At 48.8% G+C, this 22,846-nt stretch overlaps 1 protein-coding gene and 2 pseudogenes across 8 annotated transcripts in view; 2 read left to right on the forward strand and 1 right to left on the reverse strand.

Moving 5' to 3' along the window:
- RCC1 (regulator of chromosome condensation 1) overlaps window positions 1-22,846 on the forward strand; it is a 31,240-nt gene that overhangs the window by 2,375 nt on the left and 6,019 nt on the right. Inside the window, exons 1-5 of one of the 8 annotated variants that reach the window (XM_054258401.2) lie at window positions 5,045-5,097; window positions 16,631-16,741; window positions 18,654-18,745; window positions 21,255-21,442; window positions 21,623-21,802. In XM_054258401.2, coding sequence (XP_054114376.1) covers window positions 18,673-18,745; window positions 21,255-21,442; window positions 21,623-21,802 — 441 coding nt within the window. In that variant the 5' untranslated portion in view covers window positions 5,045-5,097; window positions 16,631-16,741; window positions 18,654-18,672. Of the gene's footprint in view, window positions 1-4,066; window positions 4,202-5,022; window positions 5,098-5,472; window positions 5,976-6,475; window positions 6,689-16,630; window positions 16,742-16,807; window positions 16,833-18,653; window positions 18,746-19,629; window positions 19,735-21,254; window positions 21,443-21,622; window positions 21,803-22,846 lie in introns of those variants that run through there. The other 7 variants (XM_054258403.2, XM_035306650.3, XM_035306648.3 and 4 more) reach the window with 7 other exon arrangements.
- LOC118143540 (small nucleolar RNA U13) lies at window positions 4,447-4,544 on the forward strand (annotated as a pseudogene).
- Window positions 15,086-16,129, reverse strand: LOC108592546 (thioredoxin-dependent peroxide reductase, mitochondrial-like; annotated as a pseudogene).

Genomic DNA, 22,846 nt, shown 5'->3' on the forward strand with positions numbered 1-22,846 from the left:
CGACTTTTGGCAGGTGTGTTAAAGTCCTTGAGTATTGTGCTACTGTGTAATTTCTAATGTATTTGTAATTTACCTAATAAATCACCTATGTTAATGTATTTATGAAATAAAAGATGACTGTACATGTTTGTGGTTCATTCTTACGTGGAAATGGCTGGTGACATCAGCCAAAAATCTATATGAATGCTATTGCTTAAGGAAACTGGCATGATAGCTTCCCTTCTAAAGGCCCTAAGACCTCATCTTGGCTGGGTCCACCTCCGGGTTCAGGTTTTTGTCGTTTGATTGGGTCGTCACCATTTTTTTTCTTACTGTGACTTGATAATAGCTAAGTGGTGTCACTTGTTTTACATTTCATCATTTTCCCTGTGGTGGGGTTTTTTTAGAGACTGCATTTCACTTTTGTTGCCCAGGCTCTAGTGCAATGCAGTAGCTATGATCACAGGCATTCACCGCCACGCTCAGCTAATTTTTGTGTTTTCAGTAAAGTTGGGGGTTTGTTAGGCTGGTCTCAAACTCCTGACCTCAGGTGATCCACCCACCTTAGCCTCCCAAAGTTGCTGGGATTACGGGTGTGAGCCATTGCCCCCAGCCTGGATTCAGTTTATATTGGCAGTTTATTGAGAAAATGGATGTTATATCCTGACCAATATGACCATAAGTCTGGGTTGAGTGCAAGACTAGTTTTTAGACCAATCCTTTAGTATCCCACAATGTAGTGGAGGAGAATCTGTTAGGAGGTATCACTAGCTGATAAGCTGGTTAGGCCTTTACTACCTATACCTAAGTGGTGTGACTCAGCCTGAAAGGAATTGCTGGCCTCATGATATGAGTCATAGTAGAAACTTTCTCAAGCTCCCTGCACCATCTGCCAACATGAGAAATGTTGAGTAACCTGGATGGGGCTAGTGGGGAATCATACCTAGAAGGTAAAATCTAGCTACTGGCATATGGGGAGGTGGGACAGCCATGAAGCCATTTGGAAGATGGGGACAGGTTAGAGGGAGGTGCGTGAGATTGGAGTTTGGTGGTGGATGGTAGAGCTTGGAACTGTCAGGGCGTTAAGGGGCAGGATTGGTTTGACAATGGGAGCTAGTTACTAGCTGATCTTGGGGAATACACAGCTTGATTTACCTTGAGCTAAGTGATCCCAACACTGGGAGGCTGAGGTGGGCAGATTACGAGGTCAAGAGATTGAGACTATCCTGGGAAAGGTAGTGAAACCCCATCTCTACTGAAAATACAAAAATTAGCTAGAGCTGTTTTTTTGAGACAGTCTTGCTCTGTCACCCAGGCTCTGTTCACTGCAGGTCTCTGCTCACTGCAACCTCTGCCTCGGGTTCAGCGATTCTCCTGCCTCAGATTCCCAAATAGCTGGGACTACAGGCAAGCAACACCATTCCCTGCTAATTTTTGTATTTAGTAGAGACAGGCTTTCACCTTGTTGGCCAGGATGGTCTTGATCTCTTGTCCTCATGATCCACCTGGCCCAGCCTCCCAAAGTGCTGGGATCATAGGGGTGAGCCACTGCACCTGGCAAATTGGGTTTTATGGTGTATTCCCAAGGGAGCAGAAAGGCTAATTAGCTAAGTCCACAACTAGAAGTGGCACCTCTGCAGTAACAGGCATTCCCTGCTCAAGAAGCCAGATGAGTCAATCCCATTCATACGCATATGCCCAGTCCCATCCGTGTCCTGCTCTAACTACATAGGTCTCTCCTGAGTAAAACGTTTGTTTTTTTCTGAACCAATGGTTTAGTATGTTTTCAATTCATATTCTCAGGGTGGGGTTGGGTAATGGCAGTGCTGGGCAGGAAGTAAATGCATTTCTATCCACCAAGGTATAGCTGAAGCAAAGCTGTCAGTTGGTGTTCAGGTTCCACTCTGCTAAACTTCAGCTTGCAACACCCCTTCCTTTAAACTTTCAAAACAGGCACTTCTGGTCTTGTTCTTTGTGTAGGCAGACAGTATTGGTTGCCCAACTTAGGAGTTCTAGACTGCCTGGATTTGAATCCTGATACCAACACTTGCTGTTCATGAGAACTTGGGTGAGTTACTTAGTCCCTCTACCTTGATTTCATGTCACAAAATGACTGTCTTCAGGCTGGAATACAATGGAGCCATCTACCTCCCAGGTTCAAGCGACTCTCCTGCCTCAGCCTCTGGAGTAGCTGGGACTACCATGCCCGGCTAATTTTTATTTTTTGTAAGATGGAGTTTCACCATGATAGCCAGGCTGGCCTTGAACTCCTGACCTCAGGTGATCGGCCCGCCAAATCCTCCCAAAGTGCTGGGATTATAGGCGTGAGCCATGGCGTGTGGCTCTCCTTACTAGTTTTATTCCTACTTTGCTCTATCGTTTATTGAGAGAAGGGTGTTGAAATCTCCAGCTATAATTGTGTATTTTTGTATTCCTTCTAGCAGTTCTATCCGTTTTTGCTTCATGTATCTTGAAGTTCTGTTATTAGTTGTATACATCTTTTAAATTGTGTCTCTTGATTAACCAACTCCTGTGTGGCCCAGGCTGGAGTGCAGTAGTGAGATCTCAGCTCACTGCAACCTCTGCCTCCGGGGTTCAAGTGATTTTCCTGCGTCAGCTTCCTGAGTAGCTGGGATTACAGGCATGCACCACCATGCCCAGCTAATTTTTGTTTTAGTAGAGATGGGGTTTTACCATGTTGCCCAGACTGGTTTCAAACTCCTGAACTCAAGTAATCCACCTGCCTCGGCCACCCAAATTGCTGAGATTACAGGTGTGAGCCACCGAGGCAGCCCTGAACTTTATTTTGGACTCGGTTTAAGCTGTTGAGTCTTCCTGGTAGAGATGCAGAGCTGCAACTTGGGGTAGAATCAGAACCAGTCCAGATGGGCAACCTGTCAATTCAAAGGTGACAACCAAACCCGGAACAAGAGTTTAGGTCTGACTGGGTGTGGTGGCTCATGCCTGTCATCCCAGCACTTTGGGAAGCTGAGGCGGGTGGATCACAAGGTCAGGAGTTCGAGACCAGCCTGGCCAACATGGTGAAACCACATCTCTACTAAAAATACAAAAATTAGCTGGGCATGGTGGTACGTGCCTGTAGTCCCAGCTTCTTGGGAGGCTGAGGCAGGAGAATTGCTTGAACCCAGAAGGCAGAGGTTGCAGTGAGCCGAGATCGTGCCATTGCACTCCAGTCTGGGTAACAACAGCAAAACTCCGTCTCAAAAAAAAAAAAAAAAAACAGTTCAGGTCTCCTTCCACCACTTGTGTGATGACCCCAGAAAACTTGCTTTACCTCTTTAAATGTCAATTTTCTTATCTTCCAACTACCATGAGGTTTTTGTGAACAACCAATGAGCTAACTGACATGGATGTGTTTCTGTAGTTAACAAAATAAAGGGTCTTAGTCGGGTGCGGTGGCTCGCGCCTGTAATCCCAGCACTTTGGGAGGCTGAGGCAGGTGGATCACGAGGTCAGGGGTCCAAGACCAGCCTGACGAACATGGTGAAATCCTTTCTCTACTTTTTTTTTTTTTTTTTTTTTTGAGACGGAGTTTCGCTCTTGTTACCCAGGCTGGAATGCAATGGCGCAATCTTGGCTCACTGCAACCTCCGCCTCCTGGGTTCAGGCAATTCTGCCTCAGCCTCCTGAGTAGCTGGGATTACAGGCACACACCACCGTGCCCAGCTAATTTTTTGTATTTTTAGTAGAGACGGGGTTTCACCATGTTGACCAGAATGGTCTCCATCTCTTGACCTCGTGATCCACCCGCCTCGGCCTCCCAAAGTGCTGGGATTACAGGCTTGAGCCACCGCGCCCGGCCCACCCTTTCTCTACTTAAAAATACAAAAATTAGTCAGGCATGGTGGCACTCATCTGTAATCCCAGCTACTTGGGAGGCTAAGCCATGAGAATTGCTTGAACCCAGGAGGTGGAGGTTGTGGTGAGCCGAGAGCATGTGATTGCACTCCAGCCTGGGCGACAGAGCAAGACTGTCTCAAAAAAAAAAAAAAAAGAAAACCCAGAATAAAGGGTCTTACAAAATAGGGAATAGTAATAATAATCCACTTATTATTATTACATGAAGCTACATGAATGCGTAAGATCTTGGAGGAAGACAGCAGAGAGAGATTAAAGATCCCAGGGTTAAAAGTTGGAGAGATTTCACTGTACATCATCCAAAAAAGGAGTCCATGATGGAGGCAGAGACACACTTGGAGAGGTAAGATACCCTGACAACATGGGGAGTGCTTTGTGGCAGGCTCTGAATAGAAGAAATTCAGCCTGGCCAACAAGGCGAAACCCCGTCTCTAATAAAAATACAAAAATTGGCTGGGCATGGTGGAGCGCACCTGTAGTCCCAGCTACTCGGGAGGCTGAGACAGGAGAATCGCTTGGACCTGGGAGGTGGAGGTTGCAGTGAGCCAAAATCGCTGCCACTGCTCCAGCCTGGGCGACACAGGAAGACTCCGTCTCAAAAAAAAAAAAAGACTGGGTGTTCATATACATGTGAGATGTGCCTCCCTCAAACCTTGTTAAGACATGGGCACATACCCACGGGGAAAAAAATCTGGTCATGCCATTCCCGTGCCCAAATCCCCATATTTCCCCACGACCTCAGGATAGAGGGAACAAGCCCTCCTAGACTTAACTTGGAAAGCCGTTTTTAAGCCCCAGGCTGAGTCACATGCCCCTGTGGGTATCCGTGTCATAGCGCTGTGTGGTTGTTGATAGATTTCTCATCCTTCTCCATGGACACCCTCTTGAGGGTAGGGAAGATGAGTATCTTTTTTCTTCTTACAGACCCTACCGCACCAGATTTTCCTAAACAGACACGAATTCAAGAAGTTTTTTGGGTTGTTACCCCGCTTGTCCCGATTTGGGGTTTCCAAAATACACACCCACTGGAACCCGGGCCAGGGGAGCCAGCCTGCCCAAGAGCTCCCCGAGCCCGGGAGCGCGCCACATGCAGATCGCGGGATGGCCGCCAGGGGCCGCCGGGCTCTTTGTTTTCCTTTCTCGCCCGGGTCGGGGCCAGAGGCCTGCAGAGCGCATGCTCTGGGGCAGTTCGGGCCGGGCGGGGAGCGCTGGAGTTCCTTGGGGCCGACGTGCAACGAGGTAGGTCTCGCTACGGACCCGCGGAGGGTCCGGGCGGAGGGTGGCGCGTGGGGCGGCCGCAGGCGAAGCACGGGCTGGTCCACGCGGGACTAGGTCGCTGCCCGCTCTAGGCCCTGTCGCGCGGCGCCGGCCCCACGTGAAGCCCGGCTGCTGGAAGGCGCGGTGCGGGCTCACGATTCCTTGGCCCCGCGGGACGCTCGGACGGCCGCTGGGCTCCGCCTCGCGGAGCCAGGGCCGCACTGCCCCTCCGCCGCCGCGCCTCTCACGCCCGCGCCGCGGCGCCCGCGCAGGCGGGAGATTCAAACGGCGCGAGCGCGGTGGTCCGGGTGCGCGCGGCCGCTCGGGCAGGGGCTGCGTCTCTTCCGCGAGGAGGGTGGTTTTGTCTGGCATGCGCTTGAAGAAGGCGGTTTGCAAAGCGGGGAGGGCGCCCTGCCCGGAAGAGGTTGGGTGGTGCTGCGGCGAGAGAAGCCCCAGCGTCGGCGGGCACCGCTGTGGACCCTTGGGAGCCGTGTGTCTCGAACTCTGCAGCAGCTCAGTCTGTCAAGCAAATTATTTGTTGGCCATCTATTCCGTGCTGTTCTTGCGGGGCTGGGGGACAGTAGTGACAAGGGCGGGCTCCCGTCGCCCTCCTTACCGAGCTCTGGGGTTCCTTGGAGAGACCTCATGTGGGTCCAAAGTTAAGGTCCAGTGTGATCAGCGAACTATGCCCTTGAGCCCGGGCGACGGACGCTACTAGGGAGTCATTCATTCATCAGATATTGACTGAACTCCTCCATCCACGTGTGACTTGTGTGCCCTAGCAGAAGTTGAGTATGTGGGATGTTATGATAATCCTCACGGGAAAGCCCACCCTGCCAAGGAGGCTCAGGTCTTTCCAGGTGAAGTGACTCTTGAACGGGGTTTTGAAGGAATAGGTTTTTCAGGCAGCTTGAGGATAGTGGGATTAGGGTGATTCAGGCAGAGGGACAACACGTGCAAAGGCATGAAGGAATAGTTATTGTGGTCAGTTACCATAGGTCTTGAGGTGACCGGAGGAGGAGAGTAGCAAGATGATACAGCAGGAGCTAGGTCACGAAGGGTCTTGTGTGCAAGGCTAAGGAACAGGGAGGGGGTGGAGGAGGCAGGGAAGGTTCCCCCCAAAAAGCGCATCAGAGTGAAACCTGGACAGATGAATTAGGAGTTCACAAGGCTCCTGTTTCAAAGACATTCCCAGAGGAGGAATCCTGTTCTGTTGTTCACCTTTACAGCTTTCTCATCAGGTGCCCCTGGGCAATCCACCCAGACCCCCTGAGCATTGGTTTTCTTTTCTGTAAAGTGATGAGGGGGGCGCATGTGGTGAGGATGACTAATATTCTTTAATTGTTTTTTTCTGATACAGAATCTCCCTCTATTGCCCAGGCTGGAGTTCAGTGTTGTGCTCTCGGTCACTGCAGCCTCCGCTTCCTGGGTTCAAGCAATTCTGCCTCAGTCTCCCAAGTGGTAACTTTCATAAAGTAGTGATTCCAACGGCTAGTGGAAGTTGTGGCTCCCTTCCCCCAGGAAAAATAAACACATAGGCCCAGGCACAGCTTGTATACAACGAGGATCCCTGGTGAGAAACTCCTAGTGTAAAATATGCCAGCTCTGTGCCTGGCATAACAGCACCTCAGCAAATGTATGTTGTTGACACATCAGCCCTCTCCTCCTCTCCTGGGGACCTTTCACACAAAGAGATTTTTCAGCCTGAGTCTGGCAGGCAAGTTCTATCCCCTGGCATGGGGGACAGAGGGCACAGCTGCAGTGGCCTGGGAGGGCTCTGTCTTCTTTTATTGAAATGAGGCTGTGGTGAGGTCAGGGCAGGAGCACAAGGCTCTGGGTAGACTGTCTAGACTGGCGTGCCTACCTGCTTTCTTCAGCAAATAAGGAAAGTGAGCTGGAGGAGGGCGGCTCTGGCCCTGGTGGGGCGTGATCATGAGACTGGGGTTTCGTTCCAGGTGACCCACCAGGGTCTCATCTTCCCTGAGCCTCCTCTTCCCCTTAGCTGTAAAACCAGGATGAGTCCGCTCACCTCAAGGTCAGCTGTGGACATTCTGGAGTATCTGTGGTGGAAGGTGATTCTGTAGCCAACTTATCGGTGACTATATCACTCTTTTCCCAGAGTATAAGCTCCTTGAAGATGGAAGCTGTGTTGGGTGGGGCTGGGCGGGGAAGCATGACAGCAAAAGCCAACTCCTTATTCCCAACCCAGACACTCACTGCCTGGTTAAGCAAACACAGCCAGAGAGGCCAGGCTCGGTGGCTCACACCTGTAATCCCAGCACTTTGGGAGTCTGAGGTGGGCAGATCACAAGGTCGAGAGACCATTCTGGCCAACATGGTGAAATCTTGTCTCTACTAAAAATACAAAGATTAGCCAGGTGTGGTGGTGTGCACCTGTAGTCCTAGCTACGCGGGAGGCTGAGACAGGAAAATCGCTTGAACCTGGGAGGCAGAGGTTGCAGTGAGCCGAGATCTCCCCGCTGCATTCCAGCCTAGTGACAGAGTGAGACTCCGTTTCAAAAAAGCAAAAACAAAACAAAAACAGCCTGGCATGGTGGCACGTACCTGTAGTCCCAGTACTAGGGAGGCTGAGGCAGGAGAATCGTTTGAACCTCTGAGGCAGAGGTTGCAGTGAGCTGAGATCGTACTACTGAACACCAGCCTGGGCAACAGAGTGAAGCACTATCTCAAAAAAAAAAAAGATAGAGAAAACACCCCCAGAGCAGTGAGAGAAATCTATACAAAAGACCCATTTGTGCCAGGTGTGGCGGCTCACAACTGTAATCCCAGCACTTTGGGAGGCTGAGGCAGATAGATCATGAGGTCAGGAGTTCAAGACTAGCCTGGCCAACATGGTGAAACCCCATGTCTACTAAAAAATAGAAAAATTGGCCGTCCGTAATCCTAGCTACTTGGGAGGCTGTGGCAGGAGAATTGCTTGAACCCAGGAGGCAGAGAGTGCAGTGAGCCTAGATCCTGCCACTGCACTCCAGCTTGGGAGACAGAGCGAGATTCTGTCTCAAAAAAAAAAAAAAACCAACAACAACAAAAGACCCATTTGTGCAGTAGAATCTGTGCAGGCAGGTACAGGGAATAGGGCTCCATCTTTTAGAAGGTGGCCCTCCATCCCCTGCCCTCCCTGGCTATTGATTGCTCACAGTAACCCAGTCCAGGGCCTCAGGTCTAACATATTGGAGAGGAAGTATCTGGGACTCAGTGAGCACTCAGGTGCTGTCTGTCCACCACAGCAGGGAGTTGTTGCCACTGTCCTTCCCCACATCCGTCAGTGGATCTGTCACCACCTGGCCCACCTTCCCTCAGGTGCCAGCTACCTCTGTCTCCTCTCCCTCTCAGCTGGCTTCTGCTCTCTGCTTCTTGGACTTGGCCAAACACACAGGTGATCCTGGGAAGGCCTGCCCAGGCTGCCTTAGCCCCTGCATGAACCATGGTTCTGCCTTCAGAATCAGTCAGATAGAACCTAGGTTGTTTTTCTAGGCTCCCCTTTACTTACTGTGTGGAAGTAGGCCAATAAATTACCTCTCTGAGCCTCAGTTCCTTACCTGTGAAATAGTAGTGACAGTGCTACCTTTTTCAGCTTCCTATGAGAAGTAAAAGGGTTTTGCAAACTAAGATACAGTGCGTTGGCTAGTGCTCCCAGGGGCTCATATTTTAGGAAGTTGATTAGTATGGTGGACAGGCATGTTTAAATTAAAGTGATTGAGATCCCAAAGTCTGTCCCAGTTTCTCAGAGAAAATGCCTAGTTCAGGATGGAGGAGGGATCGGAAGAAGTGAATTTGAGACACCAGTAGATGTTCTTCCAGTGGGATAAGGGATGGGAAGGCATTCCAGGTAAAGAGATGCAAATGGTATGGAGAGGACAGTTAGCAATCTGGCTTGGTGGGTCTGACAAGGAGATGGTGTGGGAAAAGAAGGGAGGATGTGATAGACAGGAGATGAAACCAGAGGTTCTGTCAGTCCCCGATGCTGGAGACCTCTAATACCAGGCTAAGAAATGTGGGCTTTATCTTCCAGGCAAAGGGAACCACTAAGGAGTCCAAACAGGCAAGCAGCTTGTTTCAGGTCTGAGGTTTGGAAAGATTATGAATGAGGCCCAGAGCAGTGCCTCAGACCTATAATCCCAGCCCTTTGGGAGGTCGAGGTAAGAGGATCACTTGAGCCCAGGAGTTTGAGACCAGCCTTAGTAACATAGTGAGACATTGCCTCTACAAAAATAATAATAATTACACAAATTAGCCAAGCACGGTGGTGCATGCCTGTAGTCCCAGCTACTCTGGAGGCTGACGGGAGGATCGCTTGAGCCTAGGAGATGGAGGTTGCAGTGAGCGGAGATTGGGCCACTGCACTCCAGCCTAGGCAACAGAGTGAGACCCTGTCTCACAATATATATACATGTACACACATTTATTTATCATGAATGACTTAGAGAATGAGATGAGAGTGGGGACAGGAAAACCAGCGATAAGTTGCTGTCCTTCCTAGGGGAAGAAGGAGAGACAGTACCCAGCAAGCTGAGAGACTAGGGAGCGTGGGGAAGAAGGAGGCAGAAGAAATTTCTTCTAACACTCAAGGGCACCAGCTCTGGAGTCTGACTGACTTGGTTCAGATCTTGGCCTCCTCTTCCAATCTTGAGTGAGATACTTCACCTTTCTGAGCCTAAGTGTTTTGTTTTGTTTTGTTTTGTTTTGTTTTGTTTTGTTTTGAGGTGAAGTCTCCCTCTGTCGCCCAGGCTGGAGTGCAGTGGCGCAACCTCAGCTCACTACAACCTCCGCCTGCTGGGTTCAAGGGATTCTCCTGCTCAGTGTCCTGAGTAGCTGGGACTACAGACGCCCACCACCACGCCCAGCTAATTTTTGTGCTTTTTAGTAGAGACAGAGTTACCGTGTTGGCCAGGCTGTTCTCAAACTACTGACCTTGTGATCCGCCTGCCTTGGCCTCCCAAAGTGCTGGGATCAGGCATGAGCCACCGCGCCGGGCCAGGCCTCAGTATTCTCTGTAGAGGGGAATCATTGTGTCCAGCTTGTAGTGAAACTCTCCAGAATATTAGCCAAACACAGATAACTAAGGAGATGTTGACTGGGTTGATTCCATCCACAATAACAAATTTTTTGGTTAATGCCCCATGACACCAACACCTCAAATAGCCGTTATGTGTCTGACTCCATTCCAGGCTGTGCTCATGGCAGCCCAGCATCAGCACCAACTATGCTGACATAATTGTTTCCTGTTTTTTCCTCCTGACTTCTTGTTCTGAGTACTTTTGTTTTTTTGAGACGGAGTTTCGCTCTTGTTACCCAAGCTGGAGTGCAATGGTGCGATCTCGGCTCACCGCAATTCTCTTGCCTCAGCCTCCTGAGTAGCTGGGATTACAGGCACGTGCCACCATGCCCAGCTAATTTTTTGTATTTTCAGTAAAGACGGGGTTTCACCATGTTGACCAGGATGGTCTCGAGCTCTTGACCTCGTGATCCACCTACCTCGGCCTCTCAAAGTGCTGGGATTACAGGCGTGAGCCACCACATCTGGCCTGAGTACTTTTTCATGCTAATACAGCTTCCCATCCAGGCACAGCAGACTGCTACAGATTATTCTGATGAACTGATGGGGTATTTGCCTTGGGATACAACTGTCTACCTAAAACAAGGGTGCCTCTTATATCCCACCCCCTACCCCATCTAACTTTGCCTGCCTAACATCCTTTCTGGGATGGCTCCCAAGCACTTCAAATTTAATGCAAACACCTAGCAACATGGAGCTCCAGGTCTCTCCTCTCCTGTTTGTTCAACAGTGTTCTCTATCTCACTGCATGGAAGTCCCAAGCCTGGGAGTCTGTGTTTGGCCAGGCTCATGGAGGGATCCTGGACAGGCCTGCCAAGAATCCCCTGGATTTTTTTTAGGATGAACAAATCAAACCAAACGCTGTGGCACATGCTCATGATCCCAGTCTCTTGGGAAGCTGAAGTGGAAGCATCGTTGAGCCCGTGAGTTTGAGGCTGCAGTGAGCTAATTGCACCACTGAACTCCAGCCTAGGTGACAGAGCAAGACCTCCTCTCTTAAAAGAATAAAATAAAAGGCCGGGCATGGTGGCTTACACCTATAATCCCAGGACTTGGGAGTCCAAGGCTAGAGAATTGCTTGAGCCCAGGAGTTCAGGAACAGCCTGGGCAACATGGCAAAACCCTGTTTCTACAAAATATACAAAAATTAGCCAGGCATAGTGGTACACACCTGTAGTCTCAGCTACGCAGATGGCTTAAGCCTAGTTGGTTGAGGCTGCAGTGAGCCATGACTGTGCCGCTGCCCTCCAGTCTGAGCTGGACCCTGTCTCAAAAATAAATAAATAAAAAGGATAAACAAATTACGAGAGTATAAAAGGGTTAGTCTGTTAGTCTCCTTTTCCCTTGCTACACCTCCTGGCCCAAAGCGAAGCAGTGGTAGTAAGCACCATAAAAAAAATTTTTTTTTTTTTTTGAGACAGAGTTCTCACTCTTGTTGCCTGGGCTGGGGTGCAATGACACAATCTCAGCTCACTGCAACCTCTGCCTTCCGGGGTCAAGCCATTCTCCTGCCTCAGCTTCCCAAGTAGCTGGGATTACAGGCACCTGCCACCACACACAGCTAATTTTTTGTGTTTAGTAGAAACAGGGTTTTACTATGTTGGTCAGGCTGATCTCGAACTCCTGACCTCAGGTTATCTACCCATCTGGGCTTTCCAAAGTGCTGGGATTACAGGCATGAGCCACTGCGCCCAGCCAGCACTGTAAATATTTGTGGATTTACAACCATCTTGATGACAGCCCTGAGAAGTAGTCATTGTATCCCCTTTTATAGATGAGGATACAGTTCAGAGAGGTTAAGGCCACTGGCCAGTCACAAGCTCTGGAAGGTGAATCCAGTTCCCTCTAATCCCAAAGAGTGTGCATTTTTAGTGTGGGTTGAGGGTCTCAAAAGACAGGGAGGAGTCCTTTTTATTCTCCCCGGGAGAATAAAAGTTGGGTGAAGTTCAGAACTGCCACCTCATCAGTCAGAACTGGTCCAGTGACAACCTGCAGAAGCTCAGCCTGCACAGGCTTGTCAGGATTCTGGCCCTTGGTTACTTTCCCATCTTCAGTATTTTGTACTTCTTCCCCAGAATAATCAGCAGAAAAGTGCCTGGCCTTGTATTCCTGCACCCCAGAGGGAGAGCTAGCAAGGCTGGGCTCTCAGGACGCACTAGAAGGAAGAGGGTGCTGGTTAGGCCCACAGCTGACACTGAGAAGGGCTCTTGGAGTTCTCCTTCCCTTTGTAACATTAGGTAGAGTCTTAGACAATCTGATTGTTTTTCATGGCCTTAAAGACTATAGCTCCAGCTGGGGGTGGTGACTCACACCTGTTGTAATCTCAGCACTTTGGGAGGCTGAGGTGGGTAGATCCCTTGAGCCCAGGAGTTCTAGACCAGCCTTGGCAACATGACAAAACCCTCCTCTACAAAATATACAAAACTTAGCTGGGCATGGTGGCACAGACCTGTAGTCCTAGCTACCCTGGAGGCTGAGGTGGGAGGATCACCTGAGTTCAAGAGGTCAAGCCTGCCATGAGCCTTGTGATTGTGCCACTGCACTTGAGCCTGGGTGACAGAGTGAGACTCTGTCTCAAAAAAAAGAAAAAAAAAAAGAACAGGGCTCAATAAAAATTTATTTCCAGAGCTGCATGTGTAGAGTAAAAAAAGACATTGGCTGGGCGTGGCGGCTCACACCTGTAATCCCAGCACTTTGGGAGGCCGAGGCAGCTGGATCACAAGGTCAAGAGATCGAGACCATCCTGGTCAACATGGCGAAACCCCATCTCTACTAAAAATACAAAAAATTAGCTGGACATGGTGGCGCATGCCTGTAATCCCTGCTACTCAGGAGGCTGAGGCAGGGGAATTGCCTGAACCCAGGAGGCACAGGTTGCGGTGAGCCAAGATTATGCCATTGCACTCCAGCCTGGGTAACGAGCGAAACTCCGTCTCAAAAAAAAGAAAAAAAAAGAGACATTGGACACAATTTGGGCTAGATTGGAATTAGAGAGCTGGGGTGAATGTTTGTTTTCCCAGCAGCCTGGAGAAGACATGGAAGTTTTGGGAAGCAGCAGCAGCAGTTAAAAGACAGGAGTGTGGAGGGGCTGAGGCTTTCAGCTGCCCTGGACCTTCCTACTGCCACCTTTCCTTATCACCCATAGGTGGTTTCCTTTCCTCATTTATGTCATACATGGCGTTTGTTAGTGTGACTGCATATATAGCTTTGATCTGTTCTTAAACAGTTTAGAAAAGCTAGGCTCCTCCCAGATGTGGCACTTCTATATTTTAATTTTTTTTTTTTTGAGACAGTCTTGCTGTTGTCACCCAGGCTAAAGTGCAGTGGTGCAATTTCAGCTCACTGCAACCTCTGTCTCCTGCGTTCCAGCAATTGTCCTGCCTCGGTCTCCTGAGTAGCTGAGATTACAGGCGCCCGCCACCATGCCTGGTTAATATTTGTATCTTTAGTAGACACAGGGTTTCCCATGTTAGCCAGGCTGGTCTTGAACTCCTGACCTAGGTGATCCACCCACCTCAGCCTCCCAAAGTGCTAGGATTACAGGCATGAGCCACTGCACTTGGCCTTATTTTTAAATTTTTGTCTGCTTTTTTTTTTTTTGAGACGGAGTTTCGCTCTTGTTACCCAGGCTGGAGTGCAATGGCGTGATCTCGGCTCACCGCAACCTCCGCCTCCTGGGTTCAGGCAATTCTCCTGCCTCAGCCTCCTGAGTAGCTGGGATTACAGGCATGCGCCACCGTGCCCAGCTAATTTTTTGTATTTTTAGTAGAGACAGGGTTTCACCATGTTGACCAGGATGGTCTCAATCTCTTGACCTCGTGATCCACCCACCTCGGCCTCCCAAAGTGCTGGGATTATAGGCATGAGCCACCGCACCTGGCCAATTTTTGTCTGTTTTAAAAAATAAAACATTGATGAACAACATTAAGTGAAATCTCCCTCAAAACTCCCTTCAACCTTGAGATAAGTACCGGTAACTTCGGTGCCATGTTATTGTTACGCGTCAGTGGGGATAAATTGCTTGGTATGATGGTGTACTCCTCTAGTTCCAGCCTCTTGGGAGGCTGAGGCAGGAATAATGCTTGACCCAGGAGGTTGAGGCTGCAGTGAGCCTATGATTATATCAGTGCACTCCAGCCTGGGGAACAGAATGAGACCTTGACTTAAAAAAAGCAGTGGGGATGGGCAGGGCAGGGTATAAATGCTCTGGATTGGTTTTATTTAATGAAAATAGCTTTTTAAAAATTTTTATTTTAAAATGTTTATTTGTATTACATGTTTTACACTGAACACTTCAGCAAAGAAAATAATTATAATAGTTTCAAAATGCATTTCCTGGGTTCAGTAATATCCTTGAAAATCAATTACAATGATCAATATCTAGAAATATATGTAGACAAAGTTAGCTAATAAATAAAATAAGTCAAATGACTACGTAAACTATAAATTTCAGGGATGAGGGATCATATGTGATCAGTTAAGTCAGTCACTCTGCCACTTTTTTTTTTTTTTTTTTTTTGAGACGGAGTCTTGCTCTGTCGCCAGGCCCCAGGCTGGAGTGCAGTGGTGCAACCTTGGCTCACTGCAGTCTCCGCCTCCTGGGTTCAAGCAGTTCTCCTGCATCAGCCTCCCTAGTAGCTGGGACTACAGGCGCACGCCACCACGCCCAGCTAATTTTTGTATTTTTCAGTAGACACGGGGTTTCACCATATTGGCCAGGATGGTCTTGATCTCTTGACCTCGTGATCCGCCCACCTCAGCCTCCCAAAATGCTGGGATTACAGGCTTGAACCACCATGCCTGGCCTACAGATAATCACCTTTAAAATGATAAAAGCAGGTTTCAAATGTGGTTCTTCTCTGGAGTGAGAAGGTGAAGATACACGTGGGTGATCTACTGATTTATCTTCTGAAAGTACTCTTTGGAAGCAGCTGGATTTGGCTTGACTGTAGGAGAATCCGGTGTGTCCAGTTCACTGGGCAGACCTCTACATAGGTTATTACATACTGGAATGCCTTCACCAAGAGGAGGATTTCAGCCCACTGGGAGGTTATTGACATTCAAGTCCTTGATGACTTCACCGGGGTCAATTCTGAAGAGACCTCTTAGTGCAAGGCCAGGACCTTCTAACAGCACACCATAGTCTCAGGAAATTTGCGTAGTTAACTCTGGTAAGAGGGCGATGTTCATGTGGCCCAAACCGCTATTCTTTCTTTCTTTTTTTTTGAGATGGAATCTCGCTCTGTCGCCAGCCTGGAGTGCAGTAGCTGGATACTCTACTCACTGCAAACAGATTCCCAAGTAGCTGGGACTACAGGCACACGCCACCACGCCCAGCAGAGACAGGGTTTCACCATGTTGGCCAGGATGGTCTCAATCTCTTGACCTCATGATCTACCCACCTCAGCCTTCCAAAGTGCTGGGATTACAGGTGTGAGCCACCGCTCCTGGCCCGCCATTCTTCCTTGGTGTATTTATCCAGGCAGTCTGGCTAAAGTGGGAATCCACTGAGGCTGCAACAACTTCACAGTTCACATCATGAAATTCCTTAGCGATGAGTGAGCCGAGATTGTGTCGCTGGACTCCAGCCTGAGCAACAGAGTGGATCAGCTCTGTCTCAAAAAAAAAAAACCAAAGGATAGAAGAAAAGCACCAAATATTTCTCCTTAAAGTCATCAAGGCTGAGGTCTTTGAACTCTCAATTAACAATGGCTGTACCCTTAAAATAGGGTGCATGGTGGGTGATATCGGGTGCATGGTATGAGGAACTGGTGCTAGAGAATTTTGCTTGACTGAACCAGACCACAATATATTTGTCAAGCTCATTCTTCCAGAAGCAGCAGGCCTGAGGGCTGTAGTGGCAGAAATGCCCCAAGGACTGGCAGTCATATGTCAGACAACTGAAACTCAGAGCACCCTTCCCACAGCAGCTGCCATTTTCAGTGCACGTGTTTTATTTTTTTGAGACAAGGTCTCACTCTATCGCCCAGGCTGAAGTGCAGTGGTATAGCCTCCAGTCACTGCAGCCTCAACCTTCCAGGCTCAAGCCATCCTCCCACCTCAGTCTCCTGAGTAGCTGGGACTATAGGTGTGCACCACCATGCCCAGCTAATTGTTTACTATTTTGGATAGAGATGAGTTTTGCCATGTTGCCCAGGCTGGTCTTGAACTCCTGGGCTCAAGTGATCCTCCTGCCTAAACCTCCCGAAGTGCTAGGATTACAAGTGTGGGAGCACATTTTCTCTAAAAATCAATCAGTTAAATAAAAAAAGTAAATAGTTTTTCTCTCCCTCTGATTATAACAGTAAAATATTACCAGAGTTACTGGTGCTTTCATGGGGTTGAATGGAGTTATGATGGGTAGTTCACTTAATGTTGTTCTTCAATGTTTTAATTTTTTTTTTTTTTTTTTTTTTTTTTTTTTTTTTTTTGAGACAGAGTTTCGCTCGTTGCTCAGGTTGGAGTGCAATGGCGCAATCTTGGCTCACTGCAACCTCTGCCTCCCAGATTCAAGTGATTCTCCTGCCTCCTGAGTAGCTGGGATTACAGGCATGTACCACCATGCCTGGCTAATTTTGGATTTTTAGTAGAGATGGGGTTTCTCCGTGTTGGTCAGACTGATCTCGAATTCCAACCTCAGGTAATCCACCCGCCTCAGCCTCCCAAAGTGCTGGGATTACAGGCGTGAGCCACCATGCCCAGCCCATGTTTTAATTTTTTACAACAGACTTAAAAGTTTTTTAAATACATGTAATTGGCCGGATGCAGTGGCTCACACCTGTAATCCTGTCACTTTGGGAGGCCAAGGTGGGTGGATCACTTGAGATCAGGAGTTTGAGACCAGCCTGGCCAACATGGTGAAACCCCATCTCTACTAAAAAGACAAAAATTAGCAGGGCATGGTGGTTCACGGCTGTAATCCCAGCTACTCGAAAGGCTGAGGCACAAGAAAATATAGGAAGGTACAAAGAAACAAGTAATAATTATCTATAATACCATTTTCCAGAGGTTGTCATTGTTAACATGGGATATATCTTCTTCCACCCATCTTTCTCACATATTTTTATCTGTATATGCATTTTTTTTCCAAAATGTTGGATGATAGGCTGTTTTGTTTTGTTTTTGAGACAGAGTTTCACTCTGTCACCCAGGCTGAAGTGCAGAGTGCAATGGCGTGATCTCAGCTCACTACAACCTCCACCTCCCAGATTCAAGCAATTCCCCTGCCTCAGCCTCCCAAGTAGCTGGGATTACAGGCACACACCACCATGCCCAGCTGATTTTTATACATATATGTGTATATATATATATATTTTTTTTTTAGTGGAGACAGGGTTTCACCATGTTGGCCAGGCTGGTCTCGAACTCCTGATGTCAAGTGATCCACCCACGTTGGCCTCCCAAAGTGCTGGGAGGATTACAGGCACGAGCTACCACGCCTGGCCTTTTTTTTTTTTTTTTTTTGAGACAGTCTCGCTTTGTCGCCCAGGCTGGAGTGCAATGGCGCCATCTCAGCTCACTGCAACCTCCACCATCTCCTGGGTTCAAGCAACTCTCTTGCTTCAGCCTCCTGAATAGCTGGAATTACAGGTACCCACCACCATGCCAGCTAATTTTTGTATTCTTTTTTTTTTTTTTTTTTTTTTTGAGACAGAGTTTCGCTCTTGTTACCCAGGCTGGAGTGCAATGGCATGATCTCAATTCACCGCAACCTCTGCCTCAGCCTCCCAAGTTGCTGGGACTACAAGCATGCACCACCATGCCCAGCTAATTTTTTTTTGTATTTTTAGTAGAGAAGAGGTTTCGCCATGTTGACCAGGATGGTCTCGATCTCTTGACCTCGTGATCCACTCGCCTCGGCCTCCCAAAGTGCTGGGATTATAGGCGTGAACCACCACACCCGGCTAATTTTTGTATTTTTAATAGAGATGGGGTTTCACCATGTTGGCCAGGCTGGTTTTGAACTCCTGACCTCAGGTGATCCGCCAGCCTCAGCCTAGCAAAGTGCTGGGATTACAGGTGTGAGCCACTGTGCCCAGCCGGCTGTTTTTCTTTTTTCTTTTTTTTTTCTTCTTCTTTTTACCTGAGAAGCAGCTGGCTGTCCTTCAGTCTGCTTGTTTCACTTGGCAATGGGGAACATCTTCCAATTAAATATATCCATCTCTGAAAACATCACTTTTGATGACTTCATACTGTTGTATCGTGAATATACCACATATTTAACTAGTTCACTACTATGGAACACCTGGATTGTCCTGTTTTTGTTTTTACAATGTTATGAAGAATATAGTAGAGAATATTTGTGTAACAGTGTCTGGGTACATCCATTATTCTGTTCTTGGGATACATTTTGAAAAGTGGAATTGTTGGGCAATTCCTTTTACCTATTTCTAGGGTTATTGATAAATATCTAATTGGCACAGGAAAATGTTTGCCATTTCTGATGTGTAGTATTTGACAGACTTTTTCAGGACAGGAAGATGCCACCCAAGCGCATAGCTAAAAGAAAGTCACCCCCAGAAGATGCCATCCCCAAAAACAAGAAGGTGAAGGGTGAGTTGGCCTTGGCCTCTTTGTGGGTACAGATGGCCCCTTGAAACCAGAAGAACCCAGGGCTGGGCTCCTTCCTTCCTGACACTTGAAGCTGAAGGGTATGGATGTGCAGAGACCCCACCCAGCTGGAAGGTTTCTTATAGCAAATTCAGTCGCACCCTCTGGGAATCACAAAGTGGGCAGAAACTCCTCTCAAGGTACTCAGGCAGTACTGGCAAAAAAACTAGACTCGGGCCGGGCGCGGTGGCTCAAGCCTGTAATCCCAGCACTTTGGGAGGCCGAGGTGGGTGGATCACGAGGTCAAGAGATCGAGACCGTCCTGATCAACATGGTGAAACCCCGTCTCTACTAAAAATACAAAAAATTAGCTGGACATGGTGGTGCGTGCCTGTAATCCCAGATACTCAGGAGGCTGAGGCAGGAGAATTGCCTGAACCCAGGAGGCAGAGATTGCAGTGAGCCGAGATCGCGCCATTGCACTCCAGCCTGGGTAGCAAGAGTGAAACTCCGTCTCAAAAAAAAAAAAAAAAATCTAGACTGTAGGGCTTCACCCCAGGCAGTGATGCATTATGATGATTAGGACCACTGACTTTCCGACATGGGGTTCAAGTCCTGGCTCTGCCAACTTTCTAGCTGTGTAACCATGGGCAAGTCACTTAACCTTGCAGTTTAAATTATCCACTTTATAAAATGGAGGCGTCCAGAGCAGTGCTGGCCTCTCTGGGCTGTGTGAGGATGAGATGAGATAATGGCCTGGCGGCATTTGAGGGAGGTGGCTGTGGTTTCCTCTGTCCTGGGCCCCGGGGAGGGGACAGGGAAGAGAGAAAAGCCACCACCAATCTGGGAGGGGGAGTGTGGAATCATGCTCAGAGTGTCTTTTGCAGGTGCGAGAGCTGCGGCATTTTTTGCAGCCTCCTGCTGCGTTCCCGGCGCCCACTCCTGCCAAGGTGCCTGCGGCCCGGGCCCTCCTGACCAGAAAACCCGACCGGGTGGCTCTGCGCCCAGCTAGCCCTCTGTGGTGCCGCCGAGGGCCAGGCAGCTGTGGCCACACTCCCAGGGAGGGGCTGAGTGCCATTGGCTGCCCAGGGCTGCAGGCGGCCGCCATTGGCCCACAGAGGGTTCCGGGTCCCCCACTGGTTGGCACGTACCTCCCTCAAATGCCACTGTCCACTCTTCCTCCTGCCCCTCCTGTCTCTCTGCTGGTTGGCAGAGGGAGGGCTCTGTTTCCACAGTGATTTGCCCAGGAGCTGAACTTATTCACTGGTGGACGCCCTGGGCATGGAGGAGAGCTAGGATGGAGATGGGGAACTGTGCTCCGACCCACGTAGTCTCCATTGCTTTAGGTGCAGGCTCTACTATTATAGTAATTAACTTTTCTTTTGAGAAGGAGTCTCTCTCTGTCGCCCAGGCTGGAGGGCAGTGGCATGATCTCGGCTCACTGCAACCTCCACCTCCTGGATTCTGCTGCCTCAGTCTTTGGAGTAGCTGGGATTACAGGCACACGTCACCGTGTCCAGCTTATTTTTGTATGTTTAATAGTGATGGGGTTTCACTGTGTTGGCCAGGCTGGTCTCAAACTCTTGACCTTGTGATCTGCCTACCTTGGCCTCTCAGAGTGCTAGGATTACAGGCGTGAGCCACCATGCCAGCCAGTATTAATTAGCTTTTTTATTTTGGGACAGTTACTGAACTTCTCAAAGGCTCTGTTTCTTTTTCTATAAAATAGGATCCTAAATATGGACCTTGATTTTGGAGGACTACAAAATAATTCAGAATTAGAGTAAGCAGTCAGCAAAGGGTAGACATTATTATCTGAGTCCTGACTTTTAACACCATGGCTCCAGACCAATAACTTACAGCTAATTAGGAAAGCTGAATGCTGTCTTGTGTCCTCAGTTTTCTTTCCTGCTTTCTTTCTTTCTTTTTTTTTTTTAGATGGTGTCTCACTCTGTCTTCCAGGCTGGAGTGCAGTGGCATGATCTCAGCTCACTGCAACCTCCACCTCCTTAGTCCAAGAGATTCTTCTGCCTCAGATTCTGAGTAACTGGGACTAGGGGTGTGCACCACTATACCTGGCTAATTTTTGTATTTTTAGTAGAGAAGGGTTTCACCATGTTGGCCAGGCTGGTCTTGAACTCCTGGCCTCAAGGAATCTGCCTGCCTTGGCCTCCCAAAGTGCTGGGATTACAGGTGTGAGCCACCACATCTGGCCCCTTTCCCTCTTCACCAAGATTCATTTCACAGTATCTAGTGTCTCCTTGTTTCCATTTCTCTCCTTTTGTATGAATAATATGCTGAGTTTTTAATATTTACAAAAACCCTGTGAGAGAGGTGCTTTTGTTGTCCCCATTTCACAGATGACAAAACATAGGCTCTATGTTTCGAAAGTTCACACTAATGGTCTGTGGCAGAGGAGGGGCTTCCACCCAGGTTTGTGTGGTCCCAGAGCCTGTGACCTCTCCTCGCTGTCGTCATCTTACGCACTCGGGCTATCTTCTTCACTCTTCAGTCTCACACAGGTCCCACAGCACAGAACCCGGCTTGGTGCTGACACTGGGCCAGGGCGATGTGGGCCAGCTGGGGCTGGGTGAGAATGTGATGGAGAGGAAGAAACCGGCCCTGGTATCCATTCCAGAGGATGTTGTGCAGGCTGAGGCTGGGGGCATGCATACCGTGTGTCTAAGCAAAAGTGGCCAGGTACGTGTTGGGAGCTGGCACAGCACTGGACAAGGCCTGGGGTTGGGTGGCTTGGGGCAGGGCTTTTGAACCACACATGTTCACTGTGGAAATGGAGCTGGCTAGTCAAGCGGGGAGTGGCCTACATGAGAATAGACTGCGAGGCCAGACTTTGTATTAATGAGGGCATCCTGGGCACAGGTCTACTCCTTCGGCTGCAATGATGAGGGTGCCCTGGGAAGGGACACATCAGTGGAGGGCTCGGAGATGGTCCCTGGGAAAGTGGAGCTGCAAGAGAAGGTGGTACAGGTATCAGCAGGAGACAGTCACACAGCAGCCCTCACCGAGGATGGCCGTGTCTTCCTCTGGGGCTCCTTCCGGGTAAGTCTGGGTCTGGAAGTCTACATGGGGCCTGAAAGGCAGAATTAATTTGTGGGGTCCCAAAGATAATCCATTTCCATACTCCCATGGTACTTACTGGTGAGGAGATGAAAGGCCACAGGTAGAGCTGAGGTCCAAACCCAGGATGATAGCTTCTTCATGTGGGCCTGTCCACACCACTGGCTGCTTCCTTGAATCTGATGTCATCAAGTGTATGTCCTGGGAAGAGGGTAGGTCAAGGATGCCCCTGGGTTGAGGCTGATCCAGGAAGCCTACTGTCTTCACCCATCTCCCTGCCTTCTGTCTTCCCGTCACCTTGCCAGCACTGCCTCTTCGATACTTCCCAGTAGTATGGGAATTTTTTTAATTTTTTTAATTGGATGGGGCAAGGAGGTGGGGAGGCAGGGATTGTCACATCTCAGAGTTTCCAAAGCAAAGAGGAATGTAGTTTAAAAAACAGATTCTGGGCCGGGTGTGGTGGCTCATGCCTGTAATCCCAACACTTTGGGAGGCCAAGGCGGGTGGATCACCTGAGGTCAGGAGTTCGAGACCAGGCTGACCAATATGGTGAAACCCCATCTCAATTAAAAAAAAAAAAATTTAAAAAAAAACAACAGATTCTGTTTGTTTGCTTGTTTTTGTTTCTTGAGACAATCTTGCTCTGTTGCCAGGCACCAGGCTGGGGTGCAGTGGTGCGATCTCGGCTTACTGCAGCCTCCACCTCCCAGGTTCAAGCAATTCTCCTGTCTCAGCCTCCTGAGTAGCTGGGATTACAGGCTCATGCCACCATGCCCAGCTAATTTTGTATTTTTAGTAGAGATGGGGTTTCATCATGTTGGCCAGGATGGTCTCAATCTCTTGACCTCATGATTCATCCTCCTCAGCCTCCCAAAGTGCTGGGATTACAGGTATGAGCCACTGCGCCTGGCCTGTTTTTTTTTGTTTTGTTTTGTTTTTTAGGACTGCCTGAATTCAACGAGTATTTATTGAGTGCCTATATTTGCTAGATATTTTTCCAGGTACTTGAGACACATCAGAGAACAA

The sequence above is a fragment of the Callithrix jacchus genome, chromosome 7, assembly GCF_049354715.1.
Source record: "Callithrix jacchus isolate 240 chromosome 7, calJac240_pri, whole genome shotgun sequence".
In the NCBI taxonomy this organism is placed as follows: Eukaryota; Metazoa; Chordata; class Mammalia; order Primates; family Cebidae; genus Callithrix; species Callithrix jacchus.